This window comes from Phyllobates terribilis, unplaced genomic scaffold (assembly GCF_046119375.1).
Source record: "Phyllobates terribilis strain yellow unplaced genomic scaffold, ASM4611937v1 Scaffold_3__8_contigs__length_932513732, whole genome shotgun sequence".
NCBI lineage: Eukaryota > Metazoa > Chordata > Amphibia > Anura > Dendrobatidae > Phyllobates > Phyllobates terribilis.
Window position 1 is genome coordinate 927,740,833 of NW_027362763.1, and position 15,802 is coordinate 927,756,634.

Sequence of the window (15,802 nt, forward strand, 5' to 3'; positions counted from 1 at the left end):
AATGGTGTCACTTGTGGGGGTTTCCACTGTTTAGGCACATCAGGGGCTCTCCAAATGCAACATGGCGTCCACTAATTATTCAAGCAAATTTTACATTGAAAAAGTCAAATGGCGCTCCTTCCCTTCCGAACCCTGCCGTGTGCCCAAACAGTGGTTTTCCCCCACATATGGGGTATCTGCTTACTCAGGAGAAACTGAACAACAAATTTTGGGGTCCATTTTTTCCTGTTACTCCTGCGAAAATAAAAAAAATTGGGTCTAAAGTAACATTTTTGTGAAAAAAGTTAAATGTTCATTTTTTTTCTTCCACGTTCCAAAAATTCCTGTGAAGCACCTGAAGGGTTAATAAAGTTCTTGAATGTGGTTTTGAGCACCTTGAGGGATGCAGTTTTTAGAATGGTGTCACTTTTGGGTATCTTCTGTCATAAAGACCCCTCAAAGTGACTTTAACTATGATGTGGTCCCTAAAAAAATGGTTTTGTAAATTTTGTTGGAAAAATGAGAAATCGCTGGTCTACTTTTAACCCTTATAGCTCCCCAATAAAAAAAAAAAATGTTGGTTCCAAAATTGTGCTGATGTAAAGTAGACATGTGGGAAATGTTATTTATTAACTATTTTGTGTGACCGATCTCTCTGATTTAAGGGCATAAAAATTCAAATTTTGAAAACTGCTACATTTTCTAAATTTTTGCCAAATTTCCATTTTTTTCACAAATAAACGCAAGTGATATCGAAGAAATTTTACCACTATCATGAAGTACAATATGTCATGAAAAAACAATCTCAGAATCAGGGGGATCCGTTGAAGCGTTCCAGAGTAATTACCTCATAAAGTGACAGTGGTCAGAATTGTAAAAATTGGCCTGCAAACCACCTTGGGTTGTAAAGGGGTTAAAGCCCTATTCACACTTTGCAGAGGAATGGTGTTGATTTGAGGACATTTTTTGAGTAACGAAATGCACAGCATGTCCATTTTGTTGCCGATACTAAGCAGATATGCTGGGTCCTCTGTAAAATCAGCCTGTCAATACAATGTGCAAAGTGTGGCTGTGCATGATAAGACCATGTAATTTCCCCTTACACTTGCCATTTCTTGAATGCATGTGATCATATGCGAGCTGACCCTCAAAGAACACTAAAGCAAACCATTAGGGATATCAGACAGACAAATCCTGAATGGCTCGTCTGTCATGGTTGCTCTGTAAAGATGGTCGTTTTAGAAGATTGATCAGCAATTTGTATTTATAAAATATGATGCAGTCTCTGCTGTTATCTGTGGTCTAGTGTCAGCATAAATTTATGCGATGCAGATCTGGCATCGAAACACTTTTCAACTACAGCCAGCACCCAACAACATCCCCCTCAAAAAATCCAAAACTTACGTGCATTTTTCTTAAGATATCTGCATTCAATCTTCATCTGTCATAAAAAGGCATCAAAATTCAGTTTAATCTTAATGGGCTTTTCCAGCCATCTAGAACCTGAAGCGTATGGCCTATTTTATCTACAACTATCTATGCAGTGCAAACTCGACTCAGGGTTTATGTTCTACAACAGTCTTCCCCAAACTGAAGTGCTCAAAGCCCACCAACAGGTCACGTTTTCAGGATTTCATTAGTATTGCTCAGGTGATAATTACATTACCTGCACAGGCAGTAATTCCATCTCCTGTGTAAGGGTATTTGCGCACGATGCGGATTTGAAGCTGAAATTTCCTGAGCGTTTTTGTCTCTCCCTGGCAGATAAATCGCATGCGGATTTTACATGCGTTTTTTCCCCTCACCCATGACAGCACACCTTGAGAGGGATCCGCCCCACCAAGGACAGGAAACCGTCTGAAATAAAAGGGCGGTACCTCTCCCTCGCTTCAGTTGGTCTCCTGTTCTTGGGTCTGTTCCGGTGTGGAAGAGCGGGCGCCGGCCTGTGCAATCGGGTTCCAGGCTCCAGAAGCGCCGTCCATGGTTCCCTGGGGCCGTGTCCGAGCGTGCGCAGGCGGTGAGCAGGGCTCCGGCTCCCCGCAGACCGCTGCGCCTTGGACGGCACTCCTGAAGCCTGGAACCCGGTGCACAGGCCGGCACCTTCTCTTTCACACCGGAACAGATCCAGGTACCGATCCAGGTACAGCATTCTTTTCTTCCACAGACAGGTTCCCATCAAGGACTGGAAACCAACTGAAGCGAGAGAGAGGTACCGCCCTTTTATTTCAGACAGTTTCCTGTCCTTGGTGGGGCCGAACCCTCTCAAGGTGTGCTGTCATGGGTTCAGGAAAAACCGGCTACCGGTAAGTAACCTTGGTGTTTTACATGCTTTTTTTACAGCATTTTTGTACATCAAAAGCTAGTCACATTCACCCAGTCTTAATTAGCATTTCTATTCAAGTAAATTATGCTGCTGCTGTGAGCTGGTATTTTTAGCCTGGGAAGGTGCCTGGTCCCTGGCCATTAAATAACATCTCACTGCTGGTTCATTAGCCGCTGCGTCCCTCCGATCAGCACTCAGCAGCACTTTGAATGCAGCATATTTTTGTTGCGTCCAAAACGCTGTGTTCTAATACCGCATTTTTGTTGTCGGTACATGTGAAACCACCGCATATAATGACACTACAATCGGTCAAAATAATAGTAAGGAAATCCTGAAAACATGATCTGCTGGTGGGCCTTAAGGACTGGAGTTGGGGAACCCTGTTCTACAAGATTGGAAATGAAAATGGTATAATGAAGAGGGGTATCTGCACTTCTCAGTATTAACAGCTTGTATGTATTTGAATGGCTGCCCTTTTTTTGAAAAAAAAAAAAATTATATATTTCTTTTCTTCAGCTGTGATTAGTATTCATGATAGTGAAGAAATTGAGAGTACCCATTCTGAAAATCTTGGTCAAGAAAGGAAAGAGCATGAATCTGAGCTGCAAATTATGGAGGAGAATGTTCTAATTGTTGAGGAAATTCCTTCTATCGCACCACTATTTTCTCACTTTGCGGAGATTCAGGTAATGATAATGGTTACCACAGTTTGCTTCTAAGCTTACTGTAGAAGTGTGAGAAAAAGTTAGGCTTCGATGCATTGTCTATCTTTTTTTTGTTGTTGTTTTTTTTTTATGTAAAATTTGTTTCTAACAGGGTTTTTTTGTTCATTTTTTATTAAACAAAACCATTTTACCTAGAGCTTTCCATTTGTTTTTTTTCCAAACAGGAAAAGGAAAACAAAAACATAAGATATTGACATAGTTACAGTTCAGTTAAAAGCAATCATAGTATTTTTTTTATTTTTATATATATAGATGTCAATTAATCGAAAACAACAATAAATCAACAGGAATTGGTATGCACTAGCCCTTTGAGCAGAGAGAATATCCATCTATCTAACAAAGAGCTGATTCTCATTGATTGTTCTGTCATAGGGTCCTAATTTCGATTATTCCTTCCTTTCTCCTTTTTTTCAAGGCCTATGTGTAAAAGGATGGAGAATAGCAAGGATCTCTTGCTCCCGGTTTGCATTCCTACATACTAGTATCTAACCAGGGTCTCCACAGAGACTCGTATATGCATAGCGTTTCTCTTCTGATACACTACTTTTTTCATAAATATAATATTATTAATTTTATTCTTAAATTCTGTTAAGGTTGGAGGGTTTGGATCTAGCCAATGATATGGCAGCAGTTTACGTGCCTGAATGAGAATCCTTGAGATCCACAGTGTTTGTTTGCTTCCCATTTATTTAAATTGCACATTTTAAAGCCATCTATGCTTAGTTTTGTCTTTTGTTTTTTACAATGTGTGTGTGGTTTTCTTTATACTGATGTTTTAGTCCTCATTTGTGACTTCTCGAAATGCCAGTTTTTGTGTAATGTATTCATGTACCCCTAGCAGAGAACACAATGTATATGACTTTATTTTGTGCAGTTGAAGACTAACATGCAACATTTCTTTTTAAGATTGTGACTTTTGGCTCTAAAAAGTGACTTTAAAAAACCTGCAAATGATGAATTGGAGCCTTAGAATTTTAAAGGCAATCTGTCACTCAAATGATACTGCCCCAAACCATTGGAAATGTGAATTGAATCTTGGCTGCATGATTACAGCCAGGTATGTCATTCTTTTAAACACAATGGTGTTTGAGAGAACAATCAGTTTGAAGAGCCAGTCAGGGACCATAAGGAGAGACCTGACTAGTACGACGCCATGCCCCAGCCGACTTCTCCTTGCGCTGCTCTCGTCAATTGAACTTTCCCATCTGTGTACCTTTCAATCAACTAAACCAGTAGGAGGAGAAGCCGGCTCTTCAAAGTATTTCTTTTCTGAAATGTCAGAGCAGTTATTGGAAAAACATACCTGACTGCAATCATAGAGCCCGATTCACTGGTGACCGCTTCCCTTTAAACACTATAATTTTTAAATAAAATCAAACCTTACCACTGTGGTTTAACCTACAACTACCTTGTATTCATATAATGCTAGCTTTCTGGTGTGCAGTGCTTGTCGTCATAAGTGTATCTACAAGAGTTTCCATTATTATAGTGTTCTTATGTTGTATTGTGTTACTGATATTAGCTGCTATTTTCTGTTACCTAGCACCACACCTTTATTCCTTTACTCTGATTGCAGACCATTATTTTTCTCTTGCTTGCCTCTGTTCTTCTGCTGCAGGCCCCATGTGTTTGCAAATCTAATGACATAATTTTGATTGAATTGGCAACAGGACAGTTTTCACCCGTCAGTATGGGGACTGTCCAACTGGCCTCAGTAGTGTGATCCCGTGAAATCGTTATCGTGAGATTATTTTATCTGTACCTGGAGCTTTTGATTCTCCTTGGTGGCATCCAAATCTTCTATGTCTTCTGCTAAATTGCTTTGTTCTGATGTCCTAAGAGGACACAAAATAGTCTAAATGTCAAAATATTACTCTGCTGGCGCTGCTATGATGATGGTCAGCGTCTTTTTCATGCTTCTTTGACACTCTGCACTACATTCATCAGACAAATGAATGAGTAATATTAACAGAGGTGCAAACAAAAAATGCTTTGCAATCAGGGGACATAAAGGTATGGTTTTACTTTTTTTGTGGCCAAGACCAATATTCTATTACGCCTCTGTATTGCATGAATATTTTCATATACTTGTTGACTTTGAATTATATTTCCACTTATAAGGAAGAGCAAGTAGTCATCTAGACAACCGGAAGACACCAATTTCCTCTCCTGCAGACCGCAAAGCAAAATGACTGCTAACTTGTTTTTTCTTTTACTTATCAACTGTCGCTATGTGTTATAAATACTATAAGTTGTTTTTTTCTCAGGATTTGGATTACACCGTGAATATTAAAGCCCCTGAACCAGAGGTGACATATCAACAAATAAGTTCAGCCGTTGAAGACCCTAATGGGGAGAATAATGCTGACCGTTATTGCAACAATTATGAATCTGCCAATGAAAACGATTCTGTGGATGCGAGAAAGGACTTGGACGATGAACATTCTGTACCAGCAAATAATTTTAGCTTGATACTTGAAGGAGATGATGTAGAGGAATCTCTGAAAGCAGATGATGTTGGTGATGAAACCTTAAAAGCACCGTCAATGGATCCATGTGATCTCAGTGATGAAAAGGTCAATTTGACAGCTACAGTTAGCAGTGATGAAACTTGTGATAATGCCTTGGCTCTTGACACTGAGGAAGGGACTAAGGTTACTGAAACACTGCCTTCTATGTCTGAACCTATCAATGCAGCCATTGCAGAAAACGTGCTCGATGCTCTTAAAGAAAATAGGGATAAGGATTTTACGGAAGAAGTTAATAGTGATTCAGTTTCTGAAAATGAAACTGAAAGGAAACTCAGAAATGCACACGATATCGCTAGGACACCTGTAAACAAGGTTAAGCAAACAAACTCTAACACAGTTCTAAGGATAACACCCCCTGAAAAAGTAGATGAGCTGAAGCTTAATCTGGATGAATTGCAGACTTCTCCAACTGAAGGCAAATCTACTATACTAATAAAGCCTCCAACCCCTCGCAGAAGTATCAGGAGAACTACTAAGGTATCCGACAATACCAACAATACCCTTCCACTTCCTACAACCCCTAAAAGAGGCAGTAGAAAAACCAAGGATAATCCTGAAAACTTAAGTACAACATTACCAATCCAACAAAAGGACCAACCATCCATTACTACCACAAGAATTTCTAGAAGAACTAAAAATTCTGCTTCTGATCAAACTCAGTCCACAGAAAGTGAAACCACTGTTACAGAAGAAATTGTAACAAAGATGCCAGCCTCTCCTGCTAGAACCCGCAGAGGAAAAGCTGCAGCATTGGATAACCACATAAATACAGGAGATATTGTGGATGTAAAAACTGTAATGCCGACAACACCTACTAGAATAACTAGATCGTCCAAACTAGTACAAGAGAGGGAAAGTGAATCAAACATTGAGAATGTTGAGACTGAACCACTTGTTTCTACACGTACAAGGGGACTAAGGAACAAACAAGTTGTGAATGAGTTGGTCAAACACTTTGAGCTTGGTGCCTCACAGGCTTCCAACAAACCTGACTCCAGCCCTCCTCATTCTCCTAAAAGGCTACTCTTAAGATGGTCTAGAGTCAAATCAGAAAATCAGATTGATAAAAAAGATACAGATGACAATAATGTCACAGCACAAGAGGTGATCACAGTCAATTCTAGAAAAACTGCAAAAAAGTCTATTGGTAAAACAGATATAGAGGATTCTGCTGATGTCGATGAAGAGCAGAAGAGAACAACCCGTTCAACAAGGAGTAAAGCGAACATTGTTACAATGCCAGATGCCACTCCTGTTGAATTTGCATTCTCATCACCTACACCAAGACGTGGAAGAAAACCAAAAGGTTTGTTTAGACATCCGTTTCCTTTTAAAATAATGGTTTCATGCTAAGAAACTTTAATGTTGACGCAACATGTGGATCATGGTACTACTGGGTAAAACTCTGATCCCCATAGAACCATCATGGTTTAGTAGACTCATACTATGTATAGGTGCTGAACCTGTGAAATAGTCCCTAACGTGCAGGAGTATTTCAGCCATCTGATATTCTCCATGATATGAGGCTTCTAGACAAATACATTTTTTCTTTAAAATTCTTTTTATTAGGAGATTTTTACAGTATAGCGAACAAGGGGTCAGGAAAGGGATGAAGGGAAAGGAAAGGTAACCAAATAAAGGGAAAGAGAAAATGGGGTAGGGAGGAAGAGTAAAGAAAAAGAGAGAGGAAGATCGTCTTAACATAATCGCACCACAGTGTTAACATAGCAAGTGCAAAAACAACATAGAATGAAGTATAGATTAAAAGAATTCTGGCAAAGTAATAAAACATCATATAAAGAGTCTTCTCTTGCTTGGAGGAAAAATTGCGTTCCAAAAGGACCATTTGGAAAAATACATTGATTTTTAAAACAACTTATTTGTTTCATGAATCAAAAGTAAAGATGGAGATCAGAAACTTTTTGTAATATATCTTATTAGAGAAAAATGATTCTCCACTTATCAGCCACTTTGTTTCCAAGCACTGATGTATTCTCAATACTGCTCAAATCAGTCTACTGATCTGTCTGTGGTGAGATAACAAGTTACACTTGCTGTTATAAAAGGGCAGACCAGGGAAACTGTAGGGAAATAAAAGCCGAAAAGCACATGGGAAATTGCTGCATCTTCTAGTTCAGAGGTAAAAACTGCTGAAAATGCCTGTGCAAGTCATAATGGCTAGAAATGGTGTTCCTAATGTACTGTACACTCATCAGTTTGTTCTGAAAGGTCACCTGAAAATGCAGTGAAACCATTAGTGTTTCACTTCTTTCTTTTGGGTGTCTGAAACATGTATGGTTTACAAAGCATCGGATGTAAAGTTTACTGTTGAACTGTTTGATTTTGTTAATTTGTAGGGGAAAGCTTGTCTACTTGTATATATACTAAAGTATGGCCTGTTAAATTGTATCCTTCAGTTGAGGTTTTAAAACTGTGTATTTGCAGCTAATACCAATTCCTAACTGTTACAGCAGTTCTGTGCATGTGACAACTACTTGTAGTACAACACATGGGTGCCGAAATTCCACACATATATTGTTTCATAGACACACTGCATTCATTTAATCATTTAAAGCTTTGCTAGAGTAACATTTGCGATATTGGTGGGCTCCTACTTTTCATCCATGGCTGTAGTTACGAAACGAGACACGAGATGCAACTTGACCACAGAAGATGTATTGCGTTTTAGAGTTGGTAGAGAAGTATAAGGCCTTAAAGGGAATCTGTCACCCCCCTGGGCGATATCAGACCTCTACTATGGCCATACAGGGTATAGAAAAGTGAATCTATAAATACCTGTATGGCCCATAGTAGAGGTCTGATTGCAGAGATAAATTCTTTTTTCCACAGGCTTGGTGTCCCCCAGACATCTGCTTATTATTCCCCCAAATCCCCACCTCTCTGCTTAATTATCATATCCCCCCCCTCCCCTGCACGTCACAGGGCCCTGTGTGGTGCACTGTGCTCCCTGACTTCTGCACATGTGCAAAGCGCCGCTCACATAGAGAGCGCTTTGCTTCATCCCGGCCCCGTCTACCTGTGCTCTGCGCCGCAGGTTTCTATTGCGCAGGCGTTGGAAAGTGACAGTGACCCCCGGCGCCTGCGCAATAGAAACCTGCGGCGCAGAGCACAGGTAGACTGTGCCGGGATGAAGCAAAGCGTGCTCTTTGTGAGCGGCCCTCTGCGCATGCCCGGAAGTCAGGGAGCACAGTGCACCACACAGGGTCCTGTGACATGCAGGGGAGTGGGGGGATATGATAATTAAGCAGAGAGGCAGGGATTTTGGGGAATAATAAGCAGATAGGTGGGGATTGCTTGTCGTTCCCCGGACGCCAAGCCTGTACAAAATAGAATTGATTAAAGTGGTTTTCTCTGCAATCAGACCTCTGCTATGGGCCATACAAGTATGTATAGATTTATTTTTCTATAACCTGTATGCCCATAGTTGAGGTCTGATATCGCCCAGGGGGGTGACACATTCCCTTTAAATGTCTGTTTTATTTCATCAGCATTTTGAATCTGACATTCCTCAGTTTTTGGTCATTATGTCCCTTTTTACAGTCAGTGTTTCAGCAGTAATTTTCTTGTATGCATTAAAAAAAATCACAGCCTTTTCTACCTTCCAAATGTTAAAAACTGCATATTGATAGCATTTTCAGATCCATATATTTGTATTGATTGGATTTTATCCGTGAATTTAAACGAAATCAGACGTGTCCGTGATTTTTTTTTTTTTTTATACAGACACACAAAAACGTGATCCTCGCTATAGACTATTAGGCTATGTGCATATGTTGCCATTTTTGCTGCGTTTTTCAGTGCAGATTTGTCACAACCTGAAGGATTTCCTGAAGCAAGCAAAGTGAATGAGAATCCTGAAGTCTCATGCAGACATTGCTTATTTGTGATTTGCAGATTTGGTGCAGCTTTAAATCTGCAGCATGTCAATTCTTTCAGTGTAAGGGTAATCGCTGCGGATTGGAAGCAGCGCACTAGCGCTGCGTGCAATCCGCAGTGGCCAGATGTTACAGTATAGTGGATGGGATTTCAAGATATCCCATTCCCACTATGCGTCTCTGTGCACCTGCGGATCACCCTCGGACATGCGGTGCGTCTTTCCAGACCACAGCATGTTAATTTCTCTTGCAGAGCCGCTAGTTTCCGCAACAGAAATTAGATCACTACAATTTATTGATTGCGGTGAATCCGCATGGTTCAATTTACACATGCGGATTCACCTGCGTGCAGCGATTTGGACGCAGCATAAAGTATGCTGCTTTCAAAGTGTTGCCAGTCCCAACCGTGTGCACATACCCCTAGGCTGTGTGCACATGTTGCAGATTTAGTGCTTTTTTTGATGCGGGTTTTTTTTGTGCGCGAATTTGTGACAAAACCTGGTGCTAGCAAAGTGAATGAGAAACCTGAAGTGTCATGCACACGTTGAGTATTTTTGACTTGCAGGTCTGGTGCAGAAAATCTGCAGCATGTCAATTTTCTGTGCGTTTTTGCCTGCGTTTTTCAACCATTGAATGCACTGAAAAAACTAGGCAAAATTGCAACATTTTTGATGCTGCGTTTTCCTGCCAAGAGATACAGAATTTTCTGCACCAAATACTCAACGCGTGCACACCCTTAGGCTGTGTGCACACTGTTCGTTTTAGCAACATTTTTTCCGCTCAGAATTGGGCAAAAAACGCTAGTCAGGATTTGCAATGCGTTTAAAACTGCTGCATGTCAACTTTGTGTGGTTTTGCCTAATTCCCTTTGCCCATGTCACCTGTAAACAATAGTAAACCACTATATACTCACATATCTGCCATAATCCCGAGTGTCCCACGGCAATAAGATCATCCAGCAGCCAGCGATACACTGACAGGAGTGTGATCGCTCTCGGCAGTGTATAGCGCTGATCTTCTGGGGGAGAGGTCACCAGAGTTCAATCAGCTGATGAGCTCCGGTGACCTCACTGCACCGTTGCTGTGTCAGAAAATTCTCATGCAGCGGTGGTGCCGTGAGGTCACCAGAGCTTATCAGCTGATTGAACTCCGGTGACTTCTCTCCCTGCAGCTCAGTGCTGTGCACTGTCACAGGAGCGATTTTATACTCCTGTGTCCGTGGATAGCCTGCTGTGACTTCTCTAGAACTGACCTAAATCTTCGTGGGACACTGTGGATAATGTCATCACCTCGAACAGATGAGGGATATGGTTGTGGTTTTATTTTATTTTTTTCAGTGACTGGCTTCAGCGGATTAGATGTTAGGTGAGTATTTTTATTTTCTGTTTCTTTTACTGATGACAATGGCTTCAGGAGATTAGGCGTTAGGTAAATATAACTGTTTATCTTTAAATAAATGATTAAAACCGTGTGGACTTTTATTTCAAATAAAGGATTTTTTTCAGTCCATGTGTTTTTCAGAACCATACTATGTGGTTAGTAATGGGGGTGTCTTATAGACACCTGGTATTACTAACCTGGGCTTTATGCCAGCTGCTAATACAAGGCTGACATGAACCCCAACATTATTACCCCACTTGCCACCGCCACAGGGCAAGTGGGAAGAGCGGAGACTAAGCGCCAGATTTGGCGCATCTTACGGATGCGCCATTTCTAGGGCCCCTGAGGGCTGATACTATTAGCCTCGGAGGGAGCCAGTATCCATGGCCCCTTCCTTGGCTATTAATATCAGCTCACAGCTGTCTGTTTAGCATTTGCTGGTCAGATTTTATATGGGGACCCTACGTCAATTTTTTTCAGGGGTCCCTCTTGTATCTAGCCAGTAAACGCTAAGGTAACAGCTGTGGGCTGTTAATAGGCAGGGAACATTTTTGGCTAATTGCCCCTTCCCTGGCTAGTAATATCAGCCCCCAGGTTTCCCTCTGCTGGATATGAAAATGACGCGGGAGCCCACACCATTTATTTTACTTAATTCATTTTATTTCATAAGAAATCCCATGCCCACTGCTTGTTTTTGACGCTGTGTAAACTCACCCGCAGCATGTCAATTTGCAGATTTTGACCGATTGAAATGTCATTACATGCAGTGGATCCACATGTACTGACAAAACAAGTGCGGAATTAGAATGCAGCATTTTGGGCGTAGTCCAAAGCGCTGCTTGTTCCTGATCGTGGGGACGTACCCTAAAGGCTTAACCAAACAGCTGTGAGCTGTTAATAGCCAGGGGACATATTGGCCTAATAGCTCTTTTTAAGCTAAAAAATACCAGCCCTCCGCTGCCCAAGAAATGACACTTCATATTTAATGTTCCAATTCTGGCACTTAGCCCAGATTCTTCCTGATGCATCAGGGTAATGGGATTAGGTGTCGCTGACATAAAGCCCAAGCTTTATTAATGAAGAGGTGTCAGCCAGACACCCTTATTACTAAACTTGTAAGTAAACCGTGAAATAAACACACATGCCAAGAATAAAACACTTTATTTGAAATAAAACAGACACATTCTTTAACCCCTTCACGACATGCGCCGTACATGTACAGCGCATGTCGTGTCTCCCCTTTTGGTGCGGGCTCCGGTGCTAAGCCTGCACCTTTCCGGGCAAATGACAGCTGATCTGGACATGCCCCTAACAGCCACGGGTGGAATCGCGATCTACCCGCAGCTGTTAACATGATAAATGCCGCTGTCAAATTCTGACAAAAGCATTTAACATGATCATGCCGGAAGCGTGTCACTTGATCGGGGGTCTCCGATGGGTTGTCATGACAACCCGGAGTCTACAGGAGACCTCTGTGGTTGTCATAGCCAATCTTCTATGAGCGCCACTCGGCGGTCGGCGTTCATAGCCGATGAGCAGTTTTGTTACACATAGCGGGACTAATGCCCTGCTATGTGTAACACAGGTAATCGGAAGATGGAGACTATTGAAGCAAGTAAAAAGTAGAAAAAAAAAGTTTTTAAAAGTTTAAATCGCTCCCACCCCCACTTTTGCCCTATTCAAAATAAAACCATAAAAAATCAAATATACACATGTTTGGTATCCTGCTTTCAGAAGCGCCCGATCTATCAATATAAAAAAAGTGTTCATCAGATCGGTAAATGGCGTAACGAGAACAAAAATCCAAATGCCAGAATGAAAATTTTTTTAGTCGCCGCAACATTGCAATAAAATGCAATAACAGGTTATCAAAAGATCGTATCTACACCAAAGTGGTATCAATAAAAACATCAGCTCGATGCACAAAAAATAAGCCCTCACCCAGCCCAGACCACGAAAAATAAAGTCTCGACTGGTCTCGGAAAATGGCGCCTTTTTTGGATTTTTTTTTTTCCACTCAAATAAGAGAACATATACATGTTTGGTATCTACGAACTCTTAATGACCTGTAGAATCATATGGCAAGTGAATTTTAGCATTGAGTGAACATGGTAAAAAAACAAAAAAAAGGCGGAATTGCACTTTTTTGCAATTTCGCCACACTTGGAATTTTTTTCCTGTTTTTCAGTACACAATATGGTAAAACCAATGGTGTCGTTCAAAAGTACAACTCGTCTTGCAAAACACAAGCCCTCACATGGACATGTTGAAAAAAAATAAGTCATGGCTCATGGAATAAGGTGCGCAAAACCAGAAAAGGGTTAAAGCGATGTCCCACGTATCTTTTTTCAAATATCTTTAGCTCCAAACAGCATTCCTTGCTGTAAAAAAAAGCGCATGCAGAAACCGTGCGTTTTTTCTGCCAAGAGATGCAGAAATATCTGCACCCAAATACTGAACGTGTGCACATACACTTATGGTTGCATGATCTATTTCTGATTATGGAGAACATGTTAAAACAGATATCTGAATGAGACTTTACTGGTTCATCTAAGGCACCAAGTTTTAGGTTTAGCATAGTTTTGTTTAAATATTATCTTAGTTAGAATGATCAAAATCTAATGATAAATTTTCAATTTGTGTGCTGATTCCCAGTTACTCTGCATCATCACCCAGAGCCGCACTAACTGCTCAGCTAGTTCTGTGCTGTAATTTTTTTCACTGAATTTTATGTACATGCATAAGAGACAAAAGGACAGTGAAAAAAGCGCACCAAAAAACAAGCAAAGCAAGAAAAATCCTGAACAAACCTCCTGGCAAGAGATCAGGTTTTGCTGCAGAAAAAAAAACCACGCAGCAAAAAACGGAATGTGTGAACATAGCCTCATCTAAATTGTGTGTAAAACTCCATGTTCACACTGGAGAAGCAGCCCCAGGTAGCTTTATGGAGCAGATTTGATGCCTCAGACACCTACTGCATGTGAGCAGAACTCTAGCTATTTGAGTGCCGCTCATTTATGTAGAATGTAACTCTGGATCAATAATCGGGATAATTAAATGGCATTTACAAACCAAACTTTTCTTATGTTATCAATAATGGGTGAACCTACACTTCTGGCTACATTAATTTGTGAAACCTGATGGGGAAGAAACCAGTTTGTTCAAATCTTGTGTCTTCAGGTCCAACAAATAAACTAGAAAAAAAGCCACTGTGTTGCTGTTTTCATAAATTTCAATCTTTGTGCTCCATGGGCACATTTTTAGCTTTCCAGTACTTTAAAAAACATGGACATACTTGTAACAATAACTGAACAGATATTTCTCACGTAATGAACTTGTTTGTTCCCTCTGTAGCTCAGCAAACAGCTCTCCTTATTTCTCCAACTAAGACGCCAGCACCAATAGCTTCAGAGTACGTGTTTTCTCCACCATCTCTAAGTACAAGGAGGACGACAAGGTCAAAATTCTCTACCAGTGTAATGCTGGAAGAAAAGGTCGGATATCATTTTTTATGTTGCTGGGCTTTCCTTTCCTTTTACATTACAGAAAATCTTAAGCCCTAATTATGCGTTTCCCTAATTTTTAGGATGTAACGGTTAAGGAGTCGCATGAAATAGCTCATGTTCCTGACACACCAGAACTAAAGCAACCAAGAGGCAGACCTTCAAAATGCAGAGTAAAGGAAGACGACCAGTAAGTATTTGTTGTAGTGCTATCCTTCCTTCTTAATTTAGGTAAAATCATCTAACCTGTTACATATATACACACTTTTGGGCCTGATTCATCAATGTGTAAACACCAGAATTCAGGCTTAAAATACCTTAGATGTCGCAATTTTTTTTTAAAACTTTTGCAGTTTTCACACCAGTTTTGGCCAGCTACACCAAATTACTTGGAACTGGGGCGAGACAGAATATTGTAACACCTGCTTGACAAATTTATTAAAAATTGCTCATACCTTACAACTGAAATGTTACTTCAGTTTGTCTGGATTCGCGATCTAATCCAATTGGAGTCATATTATTAAAATCTAACTATTATTAGTTCTATTAAGAAATAAGGTGATTCTAAATCACAAATATATAGAAATGCTGTACCAAATGTAGTCTGTGAATGCTGTATTAAATATTAGTCTCAATTATGAAAGTCTTCTCCCATGACCGACTAACATTAACTCCCTTTTTTTAATTTTGTATTCACTTTAAAAGTTTGTTCCCATTAATAGTTAGTGGGTCCTATATTATTTAATTCTATACGTTATCTAATCAACCAGTCTCAGTTGTGAGACAATCTATTCCCATATTGCACTCTCATCAGTGGATCATTATTGGTTGGCTAGTAAATATGTAGCATTGAGAGTGATCCAGTTATGAACTCCCTGATCACTTCCTATTTAAGAACAGACTAGCACATTCAAACATTGGCACTGGAGATAAAGCCCTACGCTTTTCTTCAATGATTGATTACTGCTTTGAGTATATAAACAGTATAAAATGCGCAGTAATCCATGAGAACGTATTGGCATGATTGCTGGCTGGAGTAGCATATTTGGCAAGATGCATGTCCGTGATGAGGTGTACCGAATTCATAAGGGGTTTGCACGTTTTAATTCTGCACACCCATCATTAAGACTGGTGTACAAAATTCCAGTTTTAATGAATTTGGCCCTTTATTCTGACAGGGTAAGTATGCTTAACAGCAGATTCTAAAATATATTTGTGCCACCTCCATGGGATGGCTTCAATAAGGCACATTGGTGATTGACAGCAGTCTTGCGTGTTAGTCTACTTTTCCACTCATCTTTTTTTATGGTCAGTGGCTTTAGGAGCAATGTCCATTACCTTATACTGTTGGGCGCCGTCAGTGTTCATGTCTGGCATTTCAAACATCACCCTTCGCCAAGTTATATAGAGAAGTCTATAGAAAGCTATAATAGAATTATTAAACTGATTATGGACTTAAAGCAAC

The 15,802-nt window shown here is 40.4% G+C and overlaps 1 protein-coding gene across 1 annotated transcript in view; it reads left to right on the plus strand.

Moving 5' to 3' along the window:
- Nucleotides 1–15,802, plus strand: part of LOC141257818 (protein ELYS-like) — a 113,365-nt gene that overhangs the window by 92,804 nt on the left and 4,759 nt on the right. Inside the window, exons 32-35 of the mRNA XM_073672828.1 lie at nt 2,819–2,988; nt 5,295–6,864; nt 14,189–14,328; nt 14,421–14,527. Of these exons, the coding sequence (XP_073528929.1) occupies nt 2,819–2,988; nt 5,295–6,864; nt 14,189–14,328; nt 14,421–14,527 (1,987 nt within the window). The remainder of the gene's footprint in view (nt 1–2,818; nt 2,989–5,294; nt 6,865–14,188; nt 14,329–14,420; nt 14,528–15,802) is intronic.